General features: G+C 34.1%; 1 protein-coding gene across 8 annotated transcripts in view; it reads left to right on the forward strand.

Moving 5' to 3' along the window:
- Positions 1-23,431, forward strand: part of LOC132739560 (lysine-specific demethylase 6A-like) — a 115,165-nt gene that overhangs the window by 53,892 nt on the left and 37,842 nt on the right. For all 8 annotated transcript variants that reach the window (XR_009627024.1, XR_009627026.1, XR_009627025.1 and 5 more), the window contains exons 2-3: positions 20,833-20,931; positions 21,748-22,460. Coding sequence is in view for 5 of the 8 variants with exons in the window: in XM_060727272.1 (XP_060583255.1) it covers positions 22,340-22,460 (121 nt within the window). In the remaining 3 variants the exon portion in view is untranslated. The remainder of the gene's footprint in view (positions 1-20,832; positions 20,932-21,747; positions 22,461-23,431) is intronic.

The raw sequence follows: 23,431 nt of genomic DNA on the forward strand, positions 1-23,431 counted from the left end.
CAGGGGGTCATTGATTTTCCCTATATGCATATAGTAAAAACTTAAAAAATCTTCTTTTAAAGAACTCAAAGAGCTAGAGCTAAGATATTTAGCATGAAACATGTTCTAATGGGTGTCTACCAAGTTTGTTCAAATAAAAGCCCTGGGGTCAAAATTGGCCCTGCCCCGGGGGGTCATTGATTTTCCTTATATGTGTATAGTAAAAACTTCAAAAATCTTCTATGAAAAAACCTAAATAGCTAGAGTTTAGATATTAAGCATGAAACATCTTCTAGTGAGTGTCTACAAAGTTTGTTCAAATAAAAGCCCTGGGGTCAAAATTGGCCCCGTCCCGGGTGTCATTGATTTTCCTTATATGTGTATAGCAAAAACTTAAAAATCTTCTTTGAAAAAAACCCAAATAGCTAGAGTTTAGATATTAAGCATGAAACATCTTCTAGTAAGTGTCTACAAAGTTTGTTCAAATAAAAGCCCTTGGGTCAAAACTGGCCCCGCCCTTGGTGTGTCATTGTTTTTAGATATATTTGTATAGTAAAAACATAAAAAATCTTCTTTTAAAAAACCCAATGAGCTAGAGCTTAGATATTTAGCATGAAACATCTTCTTATGGGTGTCTACCAAGTTTGTTCAAATAAAAGCCCTTGGGTTGAAATTGGCCCTGCCGGAGGGGGGGGGCAGGTCATTGTTTTTCATTATATGTGTGTGTGTAGTAAAAACTAAACAACATGAAACATCTTCTAATGGGTGTCTTCCAAGTTTGTTCAAATAAAAGCCTTAGGGTTTAAACTGGCCCCGCTGCGGGGGGGGCCACTTTACAGGTGAGCGACCTCAGGGCCATCATGGCCTTCTTGTTTTTCTAAACTTAGAAAAAATAAGCATATTTGGCACTATTTGCCACTGGGAATGGGTCTGGTAATCTGGCCTGTGGTGACACTGGTAAAAAGGCATATGTTTTCATGAATACTTTTTGGAAAACAGTTTGATTTGTGAAATATACATCAAATATTATACAAGTACCTGTTGTTTGTGATCATCTTCTTGTCTTTCTTTAATCTTATACTTTTTTCTAGCTACATGTACCAGCCTTTCCAAGTGAATATTGGAGTAAATGATCTTTTATTTCCCTGAAAATATCAATTTAGAGATTTCATCTTCAAAATTATCTAATACTACTCTCTTAGTGTGTGTATATACAATGTATATATGTGTATATACAATGTATATATATGTGTACACTATAATATGATTGTGTACAGCATGTAATGACATAAAATTTGAAAATTTATGATAATAATATTTCTTCATATTACTCCGCAATATTACCACTAAAATAGAAAATATTCTTATCATTTTATTATGGTATTTATTTATTACATGTAGATATGTGAATAAAATGTGAGTATCAGTATTATCAAAAATTGTTAAATGTCTAATTAACTTCAACCATGTAGTGATAACAGGTATAGATCATTTCCAACAGTCTTGCTGTTGTGTTGACATTTTCGCAACATGGTTGTGTGTCTGCCTTGTAATCAAGAGGTCTGGGGTTCAAATCCCTTTTAGTGCCTGAAGATTTTTCAGGTTAACAATTATCATTGTGGCAGTGATTTTTTTTCAATTTTCAAAACAACCTGTGGCCTTTTGAAGGGGAAAATATAGCTTGATAAATCAGAAAAGGGGAAAATCAAATTCCAACCACTGAGAATGGAATTTACCCAAAATTCAATTCTAATTCAATTTAAAGGGATTGCACTAAGGTATTTTGACATGATGGGACTGAAAATATTTTTTTCAGATAAATGTACCATTTAATGTAAGTTTTGACCACTAATCTTTGTGCAAACTTTCAGATCATTCACGCTCTTCGTTTTTCCAGAACAATTATTCAAATTGTAAAAAAATGATGCAAAATGAAAAGCTTTTTCAAATTGTAAAAAAAATGATGCAAAATGAAAAGCTTTTAAACGCTTTTCACTCAAATCGGGCTAAAGAAGCATAAAAATATGTTCAATTTATTTAAAAGTATATTTCTTAACTATCTTTGCATATATTTCTGTTTAAAGTGCCCCAGCTCATTTATGTTAAAAATCAATTGTTATGTTTTTAGGCTTTTAAAGCTCAGTGGAGTTCCTTTAACATGCATGGTAATAATAGGGACAGCTTTCTCACGGTGTCAAGGGTATACGCATCATTTTTCCGCGTACCGTCGATAATTTATCATCCTGCGTGCAGCACCGTATCATTTTAGACAAAACAAACACTGAAACACAACATGCATGATAGAAAGCGACCTGAAAGTCACACTTTTGAAGTAAGTGTATCCATAAAAGTGTGTCTACGGAATATCATGATCATTGAAGCTTATGTCTTTACCATTTTTTTATCAAAGACTTGTACGATTTCTTTGTTTTAATGAAAACAGCTAGAGCTGGCTTGGGGAAAATGACCATTTGGAAAACTTTTAAAAGGAGAAAATTATATTGTCAATCAAAATATTTATTTGATATAACTGTAATCATCAAAAATATGCATACAAAAAATATTGCACACAAATTTAATTAATTTAATTTCTTAAAAAAGTCATAAAAGCGTGACAAATGACCGAGTTCTTGGTACCGCATCATGGGTCCGCACCGAAAATTGTGGCACCGTATACATTTGCGCTAGACTTGCAGCCCATCATGATCATTAACCTAATGGTGAATAATTTCATTTGTATTTATTTATTGTTTCCCATCTGGGCGAAGCATGTAGATGTATATTAATTATTTACAAACCGGAGGAAAATGCATAAATACTAGTCATAGTTCTAGAAGCAAACCTGGTTCTTTGTGTGTCCGGTGTAAACACATTGGACCAATGTCACATTCGAAAGAATCTGAGTCTCTACTTTATTATTAAGATCGGTTCGATTGCAAGTTGCTGACTTTATTATGCATGTAAAGAAGCAAGTTTATAGTGAAAATGTTATGTATATTTAAAATAAACATGCATATATAATTGTTACCATTTTATACATACTCTTTGAGATCGTGCTTCCGGAGAGATTTCTAAAAAATTTCAAGCTTCCTACTCAATCCGTGCTATTTAATATTTGTCAATTATCATGTAAATGAAAATGTTCATAAATAAAATATTGTTATAACTTAAGAATTTGAGTAAATATATTGGAAGAGTAAGGAATCGAAGCCGAGACTTCTAGACTGAAACGGTGGACTTTAAATTATGGCATCGCTTGTGGAGGCGCCATGTTTCCTTGAGCAAAAATCTTACATTGTTGTGGTAAAAGTTATCATTAAGTTTTATAATAGTCTATCAATAACTGGAACAAAACGAAAAAATACAAGCATGCCGACACCAATCTGTAATGGATATAGTACGAGTTTTCCTTCAATATTGTCTTCTTACAGACATAAGTAGACAATTTTGAAGAAAATACGAGTAACTGTATCTGACTGATACGACTTTTAATTGTAAAGAACGATAAATTAATAAACACATTTAATTATAAATAGATCTATGTATGTTCACGTTGAAAATATAAAACTATAGAAAATATTTGCAAGGCTTTTAAGCTTTGGGCAGTGAAAGGTGTAGGTAAATTGTATTCGCACGGAACTTTCGTGCACTTAGTCAATCGGACATAATTCACTTTCATTTATGATAAACAATGTTTAAATGGCTGTCATCAATTAACAGAATGTGGGTACAGTAAAGGTCAAGTTAATGTTGTTTTTTATAGACGATATAAAAAAACACTTAGAGTTGTACCATCTTCCAGCGAACAATGTTAGTTTCGTCAATACTAAAATCAAAAGTTACTTTGGTTCTGGAAATGGCCATCCAATTTCTCGATAAACTAGATATTCTCATGAGATACGCACTACTTTCCATCGGTTTCTATAGTGTCCTGTTTGAGGCAGTGAAATATCGCCTGTTAAGATTGACTAAATCTCTTGTATGTTGAATAGCGCGAAAGTATTTGGGAGAATGTAAAATCTTGCTACTTTATCTATAAAAATACAGAAAGGCGGACAAAACTTTACGAAAAAATCGAGCATGTCAATGAGCCAAGGGACAGGGCGACAACACGCCGCATGACACGCTGCATGACAACGCGCCATTTGGCTAGCGCTTCGTTACAGACAGGACGACAAGACAAGAGCGCGACAACGCGCCATTTAGGGCTTTGTCATGTTGTCGCTAGCAACAAGACGAAAAGTTGCTATCGACAACGCAACGCGCAATTTACCAAATCAGCCACCATATCTTACAGACGTGTGGTGGTGGGGGTTATAGTCGTATAATAATACAGGGAGGATAACTCAAGCACATTATGGTGACTGATTTGGTACGCTTTTGTGCGTCTAGTTTGCGCTAGCGACAACACGACAAAGCACCAAACGGCGCGTTGTCCTACTTTCGTCTTGTGGTCCTGTCGCTAGCGACAACACGACAAAGCGCCAAACGGCGCGCTGTCGTCTTGTGGTCCTGTCTCTAGCGCAGCACGCCAAAATGTGCGTTTTCGTGCGGCGCGATGTCGCCCTTTCGCTGCTTATCAGCCAATCCTTCAATTTGAACCGAGCGACAATGTGACATCGCGACAACACGCCGCACGACAACGCGCTGTTTGGCGTGCTGCGCTAGAAAAAGGACAACAAGACGACAGCGCGACAACGCACCGTTTGGTGCTTTGTCGTATTGTCGCTAGCGACAAGACGAAAAGGCGATCACGATATAGGTTGCGTCGTCGCTATCGACAAAGCAACGCGCAATGTACCAAATCAGCCACCATACATAGTTGCCACCTTTCATAAATTCAGTAACATGCGTAAGTTACGTGCCCAGTCAATTAGTTAAGTAACTAAAATCCAAATGTAAAAAAGAAATACTATTTTAGAAATTTGTGCTTTGACTTGCTTGTGTGTTGTATTAACCCATTACTTCATGAGCATTTTGTGAAAAAAGGCTGTTTTCATTGAAAAGTCTCCCGTTACAAGTTCAAATTGCTATAATACTATAATAACTGCTTCAACACTTGTCAAACTTGGCTCAAATGTTGACTGGACCATTGCCCTTGCAACAACATGCTCAGGCTTAAATTTTCTGTTACCATGGCATCGAGGGGACATCTCAAAATTGCCAAAAATCACTAGTTTGCGTTGATTTTTTTCCATCAAAATTGATTTCAAAGTGCTGCAACTTCTCAATGGATTGAGATAGAGTCAGATGCTTTTCAGCATTCGTTACACGTTACCTTATGTCAATCTGGGGTCATTTATAGCCTCTCACAAGTCCAAAATTTTCTTGGCGATGAGGGGGACTCCGCCCCCCTTCAAACCCCCCAAACAGAAGGGGGCACACCCCCCTTCCCCCCTGATGTTTCTTTTGGTTGGGGGCTGCGCCGAAAAAGTGGCCATTTTTTAACAACATTTATCAAACAAAAACAAGTGTTGGGGCCTAAATAAGGCATTTTTTCACCATTTGAGACAACAAAAAGGGGGCGGGTGAAAAAGGCGTTAAAAGGCGTCTATATCGCGTAATGGGTTAACAAATTTGAGAAAAATTTCAATGACTGATATCTGCAAATATTATGCAATTCCGTTGTCCAAAGAAAAGTTCAACTTCATACAGACATAAAATGCAACTGCTACGAAAGCAAAGAATTTTAACAAGAAATTATCTTTAAAAAACTATATAGGTTCAGATTGCTTCCAGGCCCAGGTAATCCACTGCCCCGCTTACCCTAACCGATAACCAACATCTACCTCTTCTTGTCAATCCTACATTAAAAAAAACATGGAGTTGAATAGTGTAAGTATATCTGTGAAAAAAATAACAATACCCCCCCCCCACACACACACACACAAAAACAACAACAAAAAACTGGTTAAACATATTTTAGAGTACATGTATGCAGTATTACCTCGCAAAAAGAAGCGGTGACATGGTTCTGCATGATGCGGTACCATGTTTATCAAAGTTTTCTTGATTTTACAACATTATTTTGCATTATTTGTATAAAATTGGTATGTTACCAGCTCGGGTCAATGCTTTTTGTGATAATTGGGCATATGATACTTCTTCCGACAGCTTTACTTTCGGAAAAGGATGAAAAATGTTCGCATCAAGAACACAATTGTTTCACATGTATTAAAGTGTTTTCATTAGTTTCAGGTTATAATAGACAAATATTGTTGCAAAATGTTTTGCACACATAGATGAATAATTCAAAAATTCCGTGATGTATGCAATTTCTCAAAATAAAATCAATATAAGTAAGAAATTTTGGCATTTTTGAATTGACCTCTTGCACTTTTCAGAAGATTACGTAAGAATGATACGGTGTTGCGCGCAGGATGATAAATTATCGGCGGTACGCGGAAAAATGATGCGTATACCCTTTACACCGTGTTTCTGTCTTCTAGCTGATGTTAAGTCATCCTTCTGGTGAAGAATGTGCACAGGGGTTTTAGGATATACCTATTTTGGGCTACTGGTTAAACAGCCTTTAAAAAAAGGGGAAATCACTAGGTGGTAAGGGTTAAATAAAAAATGTCAATAATGCTCGTTTGTCATGTGTGGGTATGAAGAATCAATTAGCAATCAATAAGAGTTTAGTCAGATATAATAGGACAGTGCTTCTACCTCTAATATTGTCTCAATTACACAAGACCTGTAGTATTTGCAGGGGCTAAACTTAACAGCTAAATGGCTCATATTGAGTGTTAAATCATTTTTTTCTAATCTTTCATAGAATCCCTTTATCATTGAATAAGTTTATAACTTAATGAATGTATAAACATGAAAGATAAAATAAAATTATTCTGAAATATTTAAGAATGTGCCCCATTTGGTAGCGACGTTACGGCCGTGACAAGACCAACAAATTGTAGGCGTTTATGCTGGTTTTCCCTGTAAAGGCAGACATCTGTGTAAAATCAATTTGTAAAATATGTCGGTTATGCAGTCTAAAAATTGAGACTAGGCTACAGTAGGGTCGAAATGTCTTGGGGAAAAAAGACTCGAGATCTCCCAAATTACTTCGAAATTATTAACGAAAGTTTTAGTCCTCGGAACGAACTGACATCAATAAATAAACTTACTATTATCATTCATCAAATTCATAACATATTTTGCTTTAAAACTTACCTTATTGGCTAAACAGGCCGATATGCTTGTCAAGTAGGTCATAAAATAAACCGGAAGTTGTCGGATTCATTCATAGAATTACTATGAACCAATTACTATTGGATTTAACTCAATACAGGATTGGAGCAGTACCTGTAGTCAGACAAATATTGTTTTTTCGCCGATTTTTACATTTTTAATTAATAATCAGACATAAATTAGTGTGAAAAGATGCATTAGACGTTTTAAAGTTCATTTCGTTGGGTGATAAAGCAAGATTTTAGCATTTTATCATTCAAGCGCCTTGTCCGGTATATACCGGAATACGGTATTTAGTGTGGTGCTTCAATCCTTTTTTTAGTCTCACTCATTACTATTCCATTCATAGAATTAATGGACCTTTCAAATTATATCTGCTGCATTTCTAATACCACAATTCAAGTTGCACATGATTTTCAAAAAATAAATATCTTATCTCCCTTCTATTCGCAATAAATCATAGTTTTCAGAAATACAGAGCACTATTTTTCACTGGCGGCGGTTATGCGTCAGTCATGGTCAGATGATCACTATGAATTCAACTTACATGAAAAATGTTAGAATACATTGAATATAGCATATAGAGTGGTGATGAAACGTCACTGCAGTGGGTGTTACCCTGTATGGTTGGAAATTTCGGGTTTGTAAGTACACTAGTTGGGACTACGTCCCAACTAATAATAATAGGTTTGATAAAACAGCTTACAATAGGATATTGAACATTTAGCAAATCAGTATTAATGGTAATATTTAGCTTTAGCATGTAAGATTTTATAGCCCGTTTTAAACCATGATATTCTAAAAAATTAACTTGTTTGCCTATACACTGTTCTAAAAGATTTAACTCAATAAAATCACCTTGTTCATTAAGAATATCTTTCACAAATCTTATTCCTTTGTCATAAAAAGATTTAAGATAGATATATCTATGTCCTATTGAAAAGCAATGGTTATAAAACAGTGACATATGTAATATTTGTTCGAAGTTATCTATACAAAGTTTATCAACAAAGGTCATGTAAGCTTTTAAAACATCAATCCAGAAAGCATTCTTAATCTTATTATTTATTAATATACAATACATTTTTCCAAAATTAAAAACTTTATCAATATTAAACAATGAGTTAACAAACTTATAACATTTACTATCACAATTGCTAACATATCTTTTAAGCCATTTTATTTTCAAATAATGAACATAACTACTAATATCTAGCATGTTAAGACCACCTTCTTGGTATGTTTTAATGATTACAGATTGTTTAATTTTTGCCTTACCTTCCCATATGAAATTATAAAATAAATCATTAAGTGTTTTCAAAAAAGCAGTATTAGGTGTAGGTAGGCTTGTAAAACAATGAGTAAACAAAGGAAGCAATATTGACTTAACAACAGTGATTTTTCCTAGTGGAGTTAATACCCTTTTTTTCCAATGACTAATACTATTTTTTACTTTCTGTAGCTTTTCATCAAAATTTAGATTAATCATTTTTTCTAAATTAACATCAAAAGTTAATCCTAATAGTTTAAACTGCGTGTCACCCCATGTTAGTTTCCACCTTGTCTTAATTGATCCAGTACTATATTTAAGAGAGCCTATCCAAATAACCTTAGTTTTGTTTAAACCCAAAATTTCTGTAAATTTATTTAACAAATTTAAAGCAGTATTAAGTGATTTTTCTGAACCATCCAAAAGTAGTGATGTATCATCCGCAAACTGAGATATTTTATATTCCTCGCCATCTATTTTTATACCTTTAACATCTTTACATTGTCTTATTTTAACTGCTAAAATTTCTGCACACAGAATAAAGATATAAGGTGAAATTGGATCACCTTGTCTACAACCTCGTTTAATTTTTTAAAAATTGGATAAAAAACCATTCAATATTACACAAGTTTCAGTATTATATAAAAACAGAGAAATCCATTTCCTAAACATTGGACCAAAATGAAATAATGAAAGACATTTCTCTATAAATGTAAAAGATAAAGTATCAAAAGCTTTTTCAAAATCAATCATCATTAGTAAACCTGGTATATTATTATCTTCAGTGTATTTCATTATATCATACAATAATCTAGTATTTTCACCAATGTACCTATTTTTAATGAAACCAGTTTGATCTTTTGACACTAAAATATCTAAAACACTTTTAAGTCTGTTTGCCATACTACCTGAGGCTAATTTATATACTACATTCAGTAAAGTAATCAGTCTCCAGTTTTTTAGCTTATGTGTCACAAAGTGACAGGGTGAGCTTTTGTGATCGCTTTTTGTCCGGCGTCCGTCCGTCCGTCATCCGTCCCTCCGTCCGTAAACTTTTACTTTAAATGACATCTCCTCATAAACCACTAATCCAATTTCATCCAAACTTCACAGGAATGTTCCTATGGTGGTCACCTTTAAAAATTGTTCAAAGAATTTAATTCCATGCAGAACTCTGGTTGCCATGGCAACCGAAAGAAAAAACTTTAAATATCTTCTTTTAAAAAACCTAAAGAGCTAGAGCTTAGATATTTGGCATGAAACATCTTCTAGTGAGTGTCTACCAAGTTTGTTCAAATAAAAGCCCTGGGGTCAAAATTGGCCCCGCCCCAGGGGGTCATTGATTTTCCCTATATGCATATAGTAAAAACTTAAAAATCTTCTTTTAAAGAACTCAAAGAGCTAGAGCTAAGATATTTAGCACGAAACATGTTCTAATGGGTGTCTACCAAGTTTGTTCAAATAAAAGCCCTTGGGTCAAAATTGGCCCTGCCCCGGGGGTCATTGATTTTCCTTATATAAGTGTATAGCAAAAACATAAAAAAATCTTCTTTGAAAAAACCTAAATAGCTAGAGTTAAGATATTAAGCATGAAACATCTTCTAGTGAGTGTCTACAAAGTTTGTTCAGATAAAAGCCCTGAGGTCAAAATTGGCCCTTCCCTGGGGGTCATTGATTTTCCTTAAATTTGTATAACAAAAACTTAAAAATCTTCTTTGAAAAAAACCAAATAGCTAGAGTTTAGATATTAAGCATGAAACATGTTCTAGTAAGTGTCTACAAAGTTGGTTCAAATAAAAGCCCTGGGGTCAAAACTGGCCCCGCCCCAGGGGTGTCATTGTTTTTAACTATATGTGTATAGTAAAAACTTAAAAAATCTTCTTTTAAAAAACCCAATGAGCTACAGCTTAGATGTGTAGCATGAAACATCTTTTATGGGTGTCTACCAAGTTTGTTCAAATAAAAGCCCTTGGGTTAAAATTGGCCCTGCCGGGGGTGGGGGAGGGGGCAGATCATTATTTTTCATTATATGTGTGTAGTAAAAACTTAACATCATGAAACATCTTCTTATGGGTGTCTTCCAAGTTTGTTCAAATAAAAGCCCTGGGGTTTAAACTGGCCCCGCTCCGGGGGCCTATATACAGGTGAGTGACCTCAGGGCCATCATGGCCCGCTTGTTAAAAAATGTTTAGGTTTATTTTGTTTTTGAATGCATGTAATTGTTCCTAATTTTTGATTTCTAGAAAATGAATTAACCTTATATGCATAATTAATAGCTTTCACCACAAAATGTCCAATTCTATTCCAAAAAGTTTTGAAGAAATTTACTGTAAATCCATCACACCCAGGGCTTTTATCATTTTTCATATTTTTTAATGTAAAGGAGACTTCATCATATGAAAGGAGACCTTCAAGCTTGAGTGATTCACTATCAGACAACATATTAATACAGTCGAGACTGCCTTAGCGACCCCCTGATTTAAACGACTCCCTGTCTTATCCGACCTTGTTTCAGTACTCCCAACGTATTTTCCTATATAAAAGGTCTGAATTAAACGACTCCCTGTCATATGTGACAAACGACCCTAATTGTCTGGTCCCAATGCAATGTTTTGTCTGATTTAAACGAATTTCACACCTTTTAATTGTCCGTTAATCAGATAAATAATACCTATTTTAACACCCAGAGGGCCAAAATAATTAAGTCCAATTATAATCCAGTTAGACTGGTTTGATTTTGGGAAAATGTTCATCCTAACGGCATTTTATAGTACAATCTGGTAGTTGGGCTTACTTACCTATTTCGAATACGCTGAATTCATTTTTTGCTCTACCACGGCTGTATTTTTAGTCCTTGACCTTTAAAAATGAAATTCAAAATGGCAGACATTGAATTTTTTAATTTTACTTTTATTTTCCCTTGGGCTAGATATATACATATTTTTTGGCATTTTGATTTAAGGTTTTGTTAATTTTAGTCTGCTGAAGTGTGGACGAGAAGAATAGATGCAAAAACAATAAAATCTATTGTGGCACCCATCTTGGAATTCAAAATGGCTGACAATTTCCTATGTTTTATATACTGTATTATATTTAAAGTTAACAAGCACAAGGAGGCATTTAACCAGGCATGTTTTCTTTTATAAGAAGTGCAGTGATACTAATTAAGACTTCCAAGTGCAAATTTTGAAAAACATCCATTAAAACTACAAACTTTATGGTGCAAAAAGGTCACAATTTATACCCTAATACAACGTAAATGAGAGTCATATTTGCTTTCACTTTGTCATGGAGATGTTATTTTTATACTTCTTAGAATACAATGCATGTTCTTCAAATTATTGCGATGTTTTTGTTTTTTTTTAATTGGATTTGTATCGCTCTGAGGGGGGACCTGCTCAAATGTATGTTCGTCTGTCTATCTGTCCGAGCGTCCTCTTGTGTCAGTTAGAGGTATTTGCGATCACAATTATGCGTTTAGATTAATTCCATATACCCCCAACCTATAGAATGAATCATTGGTTATGGGCGGCAAAAGGCTGCTTTTGGAGTAAGAAACAAACATGAAGATACAGACATCTTCACAAATCTTTCAGTAAGAGCTTGTCCCTGTCTGTCCATTTTTAATCCCGTCCATATCTGTCATTTTTGGATTTTGAAATAAATTACATTAATGTGTGGCACATGGATAGTAAGAAGTAGGAAGTAAGACTTGAAAAAGCTTGAAAAAAGATGTGCATTTTAGTATTCTGTCATTAAGAGATGGATTTTGAAAAAGTTGAGCATAAATATATAGCCTATAATGGATTGGGAAATGATATACTTTATATTATTACTTAATCATTAAACAGGGATACCATGAAAATTGTTTGGTTATTTCTTATGTCAATGCCAATTGCACAAGAACATGTACTGGGACGTGTAGTGATTGAGAGCCAATTCAACAGTCCAAAGATCAGGGTCATGTTAAGCAAGAAAGACAAGTTTGTAAAAGTTCATTAGTGGGGAACCCGGTCAACAATTGTTCATGCACGACATGATATTTAAAAAAAAGTCTTAGTATTTCCAAAAGTAATATAGGAATCGCTATCAAGGCTGGCATTTGAAAAATATTTTTGTCTCATGAAATAGACTACTTTCCTGAATAATAGAGTTAATGTTTCTTCTTGTAAGAGAAATATTCCGTATGGTGTTTATCCCATGGAAGCCCCGACATACTAGTTCCCAGGTTCGTGCATGAGGATAGTATTTCATTTGCTTATATAGGTAACCCGACAAGAACATGGTGGTTGAGGCCTCTGTGTTAGGACTTTTGTCGTCTATTTTGTTATCATGTGGTATTAAATTATCTGTTTTGATTGACCTAGAGCAGGCGGTGTACAGGTAAAAATATTTAAATCTTGTTAATTGTATAGGCCGCCGTCCTGGAACGACAATAACTGCGTAAAGGTGTAATTTGAAAAGGTCGTGTCATGCACAAGCAGGGTTATGTCTACAGTTAAACTTCTATATCATAAATCATGATATAAACGTAACAAGATGGTTGTGTCCGATCTATAACTTTCTCATTAATTGATGCCTTTTGAAATAATAATTCTGCATAAATATATGGCACATTGGGACAATGAGTCACATGTAAACCCATCTGATGATGTAAATCAAAGATCAAAATCATACTTTCACTTCGAACAAAATATTTCCTTAAAGTGTCTAAAAAGTCTGGTTAACGATTTTGTCATTCATGGATGAATTAAAAATCATTTGGGATAAATATGGTGCCTCTTCGTAAGACAACATGTAGCGGACAAATGTTTCAAGGTCACACTTGTATTTCAAAAGTCATGGTATGAGAGTGCATTTGTTGCCATGTCCAGTCCATATATGTGTTATTCAGCAAGATCTAAGAATAAATACGTTGTACTTTGAAGCAATTTGTCTTGAGTGAGAAAAGAATTGTCGCATAAAGTAAGATTTCAGACATTAAAGGTCATAGTTTGAAGGTCATGTCCGGTCATAAATTCTGTCATTCATTAGATGGATATTGGCATAACTGGGCATACATTTGCGGCACATTAGGACTACTTGTAATGCTTAAACACTAGGATGTAAAACAAGATTAACAAGGAAAGTGGCACACCCTTGTTTATCTTTGTTTTACATGATTGTCAGGATAGTGCAAAAATAGTTAGTACACATTTTAGTGACTAAAATTACACTAAGAAATACCAAACTAATTTTATGGAGTGATGCTAGAAAAAATATGAGATTAAATAATTATATCGTTGCAAATGACATCAAAATATGTTATATCAAAATGTAATAAGATACTCGTCAATTTCTTGAAAGATAGCCAATACGAGAACATAATCAGTATGAAGATTTGAATATATCTTAGTCACTTGAATGATTTTAAATTATGAGATAGAATAAGGCGCAGCGTCCTTGGCAAAGTGACATAATTATAATGAAGACGTTGATATTAACTTAGACAATGAATGAATAAATATCAATGAATTCAGGCAAAACGCACAAAATCTCGTATTATCAGTTAAGTTAATAAAATTTAAAGACATAGGCTTCGACGGCATATGTTACATGATTTAGTAGCAAAAAAAACCAAAATGCTCTATCAAATCATTCTGTGTTAATAAAAAAGGGTAAACAGCAGTGAATCGTCAATATATTAATTGCAGAATTGGTATCAATTATCTGTCTAATCTTCTATGCATGTACCATCATCAAATACCCGCGGTAGACCTATAATGTTTTACTCTATATTATTCATTAACCGTAAGACAGTGCAAGCTCGTAGACCATTTATGGTTCATGTTTGCGAGACTTTTTTACTCAAAGTGAAAGATAATAAAGATTAAAATAACTTTACCATTTATTTGAGTTTATTTCAATTTATAAATAGATGATCTGTTTTTAACCATGTCTAGGCATGTTTAAAGTTTGATTGATAAATAAGACCCTTTATAAAGTAGCTATATCAATACAACAATAAAAATATCGTATAAACACATCTGCGGATGTTTCTAAATTCCAAATTTCGAAATTCCCCGTTTGATATATGAATTTTGTGTAGGCCGGTGCTAGGGTGCTTGGACGGTACCTTGCAATTTCAAGTAATGTCCATGTACAGGCTCAGTCAAATCGAGCCTACATCATTTCAATTTTGCCGTTTTGATTGTTTTTAGGGATTCTGTTGTTGTTTTTTTTTTCTATTTTAAATCGGGTCGTACAATATATATTGTTGCAAGGACATGCGGGCCCAGAGACATACTTGCTGACCTGTGAAGATGACAGGCAATATTTAAAATATTTACATTTAGCATGTATAATTATCAGCCAATTATTGCTAAAAGTAATTGAAACTTTATTCCATGTAGATTAACGGACATACGATACGATATGTACCAGAAATAATAATTTTTTAAGTAGATGGTAAAGGACAATGGCGGCCATTTTGATTTGACATTTAGAAGGTCAAGGACTTTGAGTACAGCCGTGGTAGAGCAAAAAATGGATTCAGCGTACCCGAATTATGTAAAAACGATTGACTACCTGCTTGTACTAAAAAATGCCGTTAGACTTCTAAAAATCAAACCCGTCTAAGTAGCAAACAAAGTCTACACACCTCTGTCTCAATTACACAGTTAACATGTATTCAGGTATCGAGTGACGTCACTAAGCGTCTGTTCATGATGCAATCGATGTGTGTGTAATGTACATAATGACCTGAGTAAACTGGATTAAGCTTGTGTCAGATTTTTTTTATGCCCCCGCCATGTAATGGCCGGGGCATATAGTGTTACCCTGTTCCGTCATTCCGTCCTTCCATCCTTCCGTCATTCTGTCATTCCGTCATCATCAGTTTCCGTTCATTATCTTAAGAACGGATGCACACATTCAACTCAAATTTGACATATGGATATGTCATGAGAAAATACAGGTCAAGTTCGAATTTGGTCATAATTCGATGATTTTTGGCAGAGTTATGCCCCTTTTACTTTGAAAATAATATGAAATTTCAGTTTCCGTTCATTATCTCCCTAGCGGTACAAGACATTCAACTCAAACTTAACATATGGATATGTCATGAGAAAATACAGGTCAAGTTCGAATTTGGTCATGGTTTGATGATTTTTGGCAGAGTTATGCCCCTTTTACTTTGAAAATAATATGAAATTTTCAGTTTCCGTTCATTATTTCCCCAAAGGTACAACACATTCAAATCAAACTTGACATATGGATGCGTCAAAGGAATGCGCAGGTCAAGTTCAAATTTGGTCATGGTTCAATGATTTTTGGCAGAGTTGTGCCCCTTTCACTTTGAAAGTAATATGAAATTTTCAGTTTCCGTTTATTATCTCCCCAATGTTGTACACACATTCAACTCAAATTTGACATATGGATATGTTTTTGGAATGCCCAGGCCAAGTTCGAATTTGGTCATGGTTCAATGATTTTTGGCAGAGTAATGCCCCTTTCTCTTTGAAAATAATATGAAATTTACAGTTTCTGTTCATTATTTACCCAACAGTGTTACATATTCAACTTAAATTTGACATATGGATATGTCAAAGGAATTGGCAGGTCAAGTTGGAATTTAGTCATGGTTTGATGATTTTTGGCCCTTTCACTTTGAAAATAATGTAGATACATCTTAGGAATAAGCAGTTTAAGTTTGAATTTGGCTGGGTTCAATGATTTTAGACAAACTTATCTTTCCTGAATGTTGGAAAAATTTTGAACTTTCAGTTTCAGCGCTCATACTTTAAGCCATTATTTTGGCTACAAATATGCAATATGCTATTTTTAAAAGGTTAAGACTGAATAATTTCAGTGCCTTGAACATTGTATGAAAATGGTTTGTGTTAACATTGAAAAGTTTTAAGGGCTTTGAACTTAAAATGAAAAAAATAATTAATGCACCATCTGAAATTTTGGCTGCATGCGGGGCATCCGTGGCATGATGACACATTTTTAGTTTCATTAAAGAGTGCCAACGGAAGATATTTTAGGCAGCATTTTTTTAATTAACCTTTCTATGGCTACATAATTAATACGGAAAAAGTATTGATACCAAACCAGAGAAAGATTTGGATATCGATATGTTTAACTTTTACAAGTATGGATTTGAATGCATCAAATTCCAGTTAATTTATACCATAAAGATTCAATTTAAATCTTAATACAAAAAATAAAATTAAATTTTATGTGATATACATGCTAATATAATTATATTTGTTTTACATGGATTCTTATTTTACTTACATAAAAAAAATTACAAATACCCATGTTTATTTGCAATTGGTTAGATATTATTCCTTCACACAGTTATGTATGTTAAGTCACAATGGTATATAGACAGATAGATGGTATTTAACTTTAATTTTCTTTGAGACTGTATTTAGAGACTCCCTGTCATATGTGACCTTTTTTTGAAGATCTCTCGGAAAGTCGCATAATAATGACAGTCTTGACTGTATCACAATCTCTCAATTCTCTATCAATATTACAATCATTCAAAGTTATATTTTTGTATAAGTTTTCATAATAAGCACTAGTTTCTTTAAGTATATCCTTTTGATCATAAATAAAAGTTCCATCATCAAGTTCCAGAAAAGGTATTGTCTTAGCTGAACAATGTGATTTCTCTAAATTTAAAAAGTAATTAGAAGTTTTTTCTCCAGATTCAATCCATTGTGACCTTGACCTAATCATAGCACCCTTTATTTTATTGTTTCTTAATTCAGTCAATTCGTTTTGTAAATCATCTGTAGAAGTTTGTCTTTATTATCATTTGTCAAGTTTTGTTCTAGAAAAATAATTTCTTCAAATAATTTTTTTTCATATGTATCTTAAAAGAGCTATAAGAAATGGATTTACGTCTAATTTCCATTAAAAGTGTCTCTAAAAAAAGTTCATCATTAATAACAAAGTCTATATCTTTATTGTTTATATTCAAAACATAATCTATATTGTATACAGGTAAACAATATTGCAATTTTATTTCATCTATTTCCTTATTAATGATATCAAGGAATTCAATGTCATTTAAAAGAGAATTATTAAATTTCCATAAACCTTTTCCAGGAACAAAACAAAAATCCAAATATATCATTGAATGATCACATCTATAACTAGCATCAATGTCACATTTACGTACAAACTGATATAAATTCTTTGTTATAAGAAAAAAATCTCATCTACCTTGCTGTATTGGGTTTGTGCGTCTCCATGTATATTTTTAGCTCACCTGACCACGAAGTTGTTTTAATGATTTCTAGGCCAAGTTCCAAGATCGGTCATCTCCGGTCAAAAACTAGGTCACAGGAGCTAAAAATAGAAAAAGCTTGTTAACACTCTAGTGGCTGCAGTTTTGATCCAAATATTCTGGAAATTTGTCAGGAAGGTTGTTTTAATGATTTCAAGGTCAAGTTCGAAGATCGGTCATCTCCGGTCAAAAACTAGGTCACAGGAGCTAAAAATAGAAAAAGCTTGTTAACACTCTAGTGGCTGCAGTTTTGATCCAAATATTCTGGAAATTTGTCAGGAAGGTTGTTTTGATGTTTTTGATAGGTCAAGTTCGAAGATGGGTCATCACCGGTCAAAAACTAGGTCACAGGAGCTAAAAATAGAAAAAGCTTGTTAACACTTTACTGGCTGCAGTTTTGATCCAAATATTCTGGTAATTTGTCAGGAAGGTTGTTTTGATAATTTCTAGGTCCAGTTCAAAGATGGGTCATCTCCGGTCAAAAACTAAGTCACAGGAGCTAAAAATAGATAAAGCTTGTTAACACTCTAGTGGCTGCAGTTTTGATTCAAATATTCTGGAAATTTATCAGGAAGGTTGTTTTGATGAATTCTAGGTCAAGTTTGAAGATGGGCCATATCCGGTGTAAAACTAGGTCACAGGAGCTAAAAATAGAAAAAGCTTGTTAACACTCTAGTGGCTGCAGTTTTGATACAAATATTCTGGAAATTTGACAGGAAGGTTGTTTTGATGATTTCTAGGTCAAGTTCGAAGATGGATCATCTCCGGTTAAAAACTAGGTCACAGGAGCTAAAAATAGAAAAAGCTTGTTAACACTCTACTGGCTGCAGTTTTGATCCAAATATTCTGGAAATTTGTCAGGAAGGTTGTTTTGATGATTTCTAGGTCAAGTTTGAAGATGGGTCATCTCCGGTCAAAAACTAGGTCACAGGAGCTAAAAATAGAAAAAGCTTGTTAACACTCTACTGGCTGCAGTTTTGATCCAAATATTCTGGAAATTTGTCAGGAAGGTTGTTTTGATGATTTCTAGGTCAAGTTCGAAGATGGGTCATCTCTGGTCAAAAACTAGGTCACAGGAGCTAAAAATAGAAAAAGCTTGTTAACACTCTACTGGCTCCAGTTTTGATCCAAATAATCTGGAAATTTGTCAGAAAGGTTGTTTTGATGATTTCTAGGTCAAGTTCGAATATATTGGTCGTCTCCAGTCAAAAATTAGGTTGCATTGCCCAAATATGGAAAACCTTTTTAACACACTAGAGGTCACATTTTTGACTCAATTGCCATCAAACTTGGCCAGGATGCTTGTCTAAGACATTGCTTGGATGCGGTTGATGGGTCAGGGGAGCGATCCAGGGCCATCATGGTCCTCTTGTTGGATATTGAAATCCCATACATTTCAAAAATACTGTACTAAATTGAAAGCTTTACAAATCTATTAACAAGTTTAGCAGATTGAAGGTTCAATGATCCATTCATTATATACTGTCAAGATATGTTTATGATATAGACTTGGTTAAAGCACTAACTTAAGTTTATTACCCGTGTCATTTTAATTTTTTTTATGGAGGAAAATTATGACATCCAAACCTGTGGATCTTTGAAGTTCACTGCACAACTTGGGTTTGTTTGGTGACTATATTAATACCCTGTTAGATTTGTGTAATAGAGATGCTTTGTTATATTACATGCTTTTCGGTGGTTTATAGAAATATATCAGTGAAATATAAAACTGATAATTTCACTGTTTTAAACAGTGAAATTATCAATTTGGTAATTTAAGCCCCTGACATTGTAAGTGAAATATCAGCTTGCAGAGTACTGGAAACCAACTTAATGAGATGTGACATCATAAATGACGTCACATTGTATTATTATTTGGCATGCTTTTCATTAATTTTAGTATTAGGTTAAAATGTCTTTTTAAACGTTTCTTTGCATATAATAAAAAAGGATATTTGTTTAGTTTAGTCAGGGCTGCCGATTTTCCGCGGATTCGCGGAAATCCGCGGATTTCGTGAGCTCCTGGGTCATTTTTGTGATATTCGACAAAGACAATAAATTCATTCGTCATATTTTATACAGTACCCAAAAACCGGCACGCTTCGGCTTTTATCGTTACGCTAGCCGCCTATGGTACGTCTGTAAGCGCTTTTCTCATTGTTCAAATCGAGTCTTTTCCGGCATTCTATTTTAGAATAACCAATCAAATTACAGTTTACATTGTCGCTCTTGTCCGTTGTCAAAATGCGTCAAAATGTCCAAAATGTCGGATATTTGTTTTGAGGGCTGATGAAAACCCTGCCTGATCTAGATCAATACAAACAGGCAGTGGTTAAGATACAGTATTAGTTGACTTGTTGTGTTTTTACTTTTAAATCTTTCTTTCACCCTTACTAATAAAAATATTTTAACAATGACTAGAAGTTTTCAATGTCTCTCACTGTCCTGATCATGTTCATTTTCAGGTTTTTACTTTCTCTCACACCTTTTACTTACCCACCCGACGCGCACAATTTCCTGCCTATAACACTCGCGAGAGGGGTTGGCAGTACTCAGAGATAGAGATAGATAGATAGATAAAGTGTCTCTGAATGGCTTTAAAGGCAACCAAGGAAGTCAAATTTAGAGTCCAGGAAATTGATTTTAGGGCATACCAAATCATCAGAATCCAGGAGCTCTCGGGGCCCCCTTGACCCCCGGCGTATTTTCCGCTTATTTTGCAATTTGCTGTTGGCAGCCCTGTTTAGTGTAAGATCAAAATATATTTCACCTCGTGAACACCATAAGTTCATATTTTATTGTCGCTGCGCCACTCGTGAAATATACCTATTGGTACTTACTCTGTGAAAAATATTCAGATCTTACACTGAACTTAACAAATATCCTTTATATAATTTGTGAAAGTTTTATTGTATTTGTAATTTATGAAAGATCAATCAAAGGTTGAAAGGCAATGTGTATACACTTTGACCACAACACTGCTGCTTCCCTAATTATCATTACTATTGCCGCTTGCACAACATGTCTATATCTTAGTGAAAAACGTTTGACTTTGTAGGGAGGTAGATTGATAGCTTAGTTATAAAATGATCATTATTTTGTATTACAGGCGAACCTTGATCCGGCACGACGCCAGTTACTACAGGATCTACAACATCAGGTGTATTTACAACAACAGCATGCAAAAATGCAGATGCTCAATCAACAGGTAATTAATTATTGGGCGGAGTCACACTCTCACAGAATGGTCATATAACTATATTCCAGCTTTACTGTTGGAAGGATAAGGCGTCAGTGACCGAGAGGTTAAGATCATTGACTTCAAACTACTTGCCAATTACCGCTGTAGGTTTGTATCCTGCAAGGGGAGTAAAGTGAGGAAGCTTTCCAGTTAGCTTACAGAGTGTTGAGGGTTCTACTCATGTGCTTGATTGTGCCTGATTAATGCACAAAAGGGCACTTGAGTTCTTCTTCCACCAGTATAGCTGGAAAATTGCCAAAATAACCATTACAGTGTTGGTGTATGATTTAAATATATGTAAAAGACAGTCAAAAAATGGAAGTTTGACATGTCTGGAAATTCATATATTCATCAGATTAAGCATTAAAGACGGCTTATATAAAAATAAGTTATAATTTTAGGGCAGTGTCTATTCTTACCATGATTACCAATTTTAGTTTTCAGCAAATCTAGATGGTATAAAAATATTCACGCTTATTTTAAAAACTCATTTTTAACTTGCAAAATATTTGTAAGCCTTTGATCTAATGTATTGATAAACATACCTTCGGTAACACTTGATGTATATGAATAAAAAGAATTATGGATATGGTTTAATGTTGACTTGTAAATAACGAGGGTTGACTGCAAGACTGATGTAAGTCCTTTATGTAATATAAGTACTGCAGTTTTGCAGTCAACTCTCAAATTAAAGAAGACATGACCAAAAAACAATTGAAAAGACACTTTTAGATATTGTTTTTGAATAGCTATTTATATCAATGTTTTAATGAAATACTTTAGGGTCAGGGCCAGATGTCGGGGAACTCTACCCAATCTGCAGGGATATTTGGTGCCCAGCCCCAAGTTGGATCTCAATCCCAGCAGCCTTTCTCTCCGCTGGGAACCAGTGCCGAAATAAGGGGAAACAACCCCAACTCTCAGGGACATTTGCCATCAAACATTGAACGATTCTCACAATTTCATCCAAGCACAAATGGAATTTCACAAGTTCACCTTCAAAAGGACGACCATTGCCATCAGGGTTTGACCCTGGACGTTCCCAAGGTCAAATCCACGGTAACATTCCATTTCCATCAACATTGTCTCAGAGTTCTGAAGGTGATTCTAATTTATCGAAATCGCTGGATATGCGCATAATGTTAATGAGAAAGACATTACAGACGTACTGTTGCGGCCCGACCTGGCGTCGTCCATCGCAGAGGATTTGTTAAAACAATTTTCGCCGAGCAGTGAGCATTCTCATAGTGATATTCAATCTAGTCAGAGCAAAGTGTCAGCTGACTTGCGAACTGGTGAAAGTAGTTCTGTTGGTGTAGGGATACATTCCAGTTCATCTCAGGATTTTAATCTAAGTGTGCAGAGTATAGAAAAAATGCTGAAATTGGACAGTGAAGTCATTAAATGTGATACAGAATCGGCCAAATACGGCTCTCTCCCTAAATTAAATATACATATGTCTGGGGAACAGATTTTAAGGGCCTGTAAAGGACTTGGTAAGTTTGACTTCCTTTCTTTAGCCCCTGTTACTTATTTATATTTTTGATTTTGTAAAGGACTTGGTAAGTTTGACTTTCCATCTTTAGCCCCCTTACTTATTTATATTTTTGATTTTGATTATTCACTTTATGAAATATGTTTATTTGTGATATATATATATATATATATATTTCGATCAGGTTTTAGTTTTAAGTTTGTTTGAAATTTGACCACATATGCTAATTTCGCTGTGTTTTTTTTCTTTCACAAAACTGGTATAAATAGAGGGTTAATATACCTTTTATCTATATGAATAATTTCAAAATGCTATCAGTGTTTGTTTTTTGTTTTTTGTTTTTTTATAAAAGTTCATAATAACAAGGTACATGTACGTAGATAATGGTTTTTGAAAAAATTTAACACTATTGTTTAAATCAGTAGTACTAATCAATTGTTTGTGTTATTATTGATAATGGCATGTATATCAATTTTTTATCAGTATGAGGTACATATAGGATACCTCATGAGTTGCCATATGATATAAATTTTATACTATATGACAACATATGTTGCATTTTTTAAAGATACTCCACTCAGGTTTTTTTGACACGATAGGACTGGATACAATTTTTTTGAAATAAATGTTCTATTTGATGTAAGACTAGACCTAATACTTGTTTGCAAAATTTCAGATCCTTCACTCACTCCATTTTTCCTTAATAATTATTGTAATTGTGAAAAAATGGCACAAACTTGAAAAGTGTTGCAACACTTTTCACTTTAATCAGCTTAACTAATAAGAATAGCACAAAAATACAATTTTCAATTTATTTCTGGGTATATTTCTTAATTACGTTTTGCATATCTTTCTGTAAGAAATTCAAATTTTATGTTTTTAAGATTTTGAACCTCCGTGGAGCTCCTTTAACCGCATGACCATTTTTCTGATGAAATGTCTTAGCTAAAATGACCTCGCGATGTATATTTA

The sequence above is a fragment of the Ruditapes philippinarum genome, unplaced genomic scaffold (genome assembly GCF_026571515.1).
Source record: "Ruditapes philippinarum isolate M1 unplaced genomic scaffold, ASM2657151v2 ctg43_1_1_1_1, whole genome shotgun sequence".
In the NCBI taxonomy this organism is placed as follows: domain Eukaryota; kingdom Metazoa; phylum Mollusca; class Bivalvia; order Venerida; family Veneridae; genus Ruditapes; species Ruditapes philippinarum.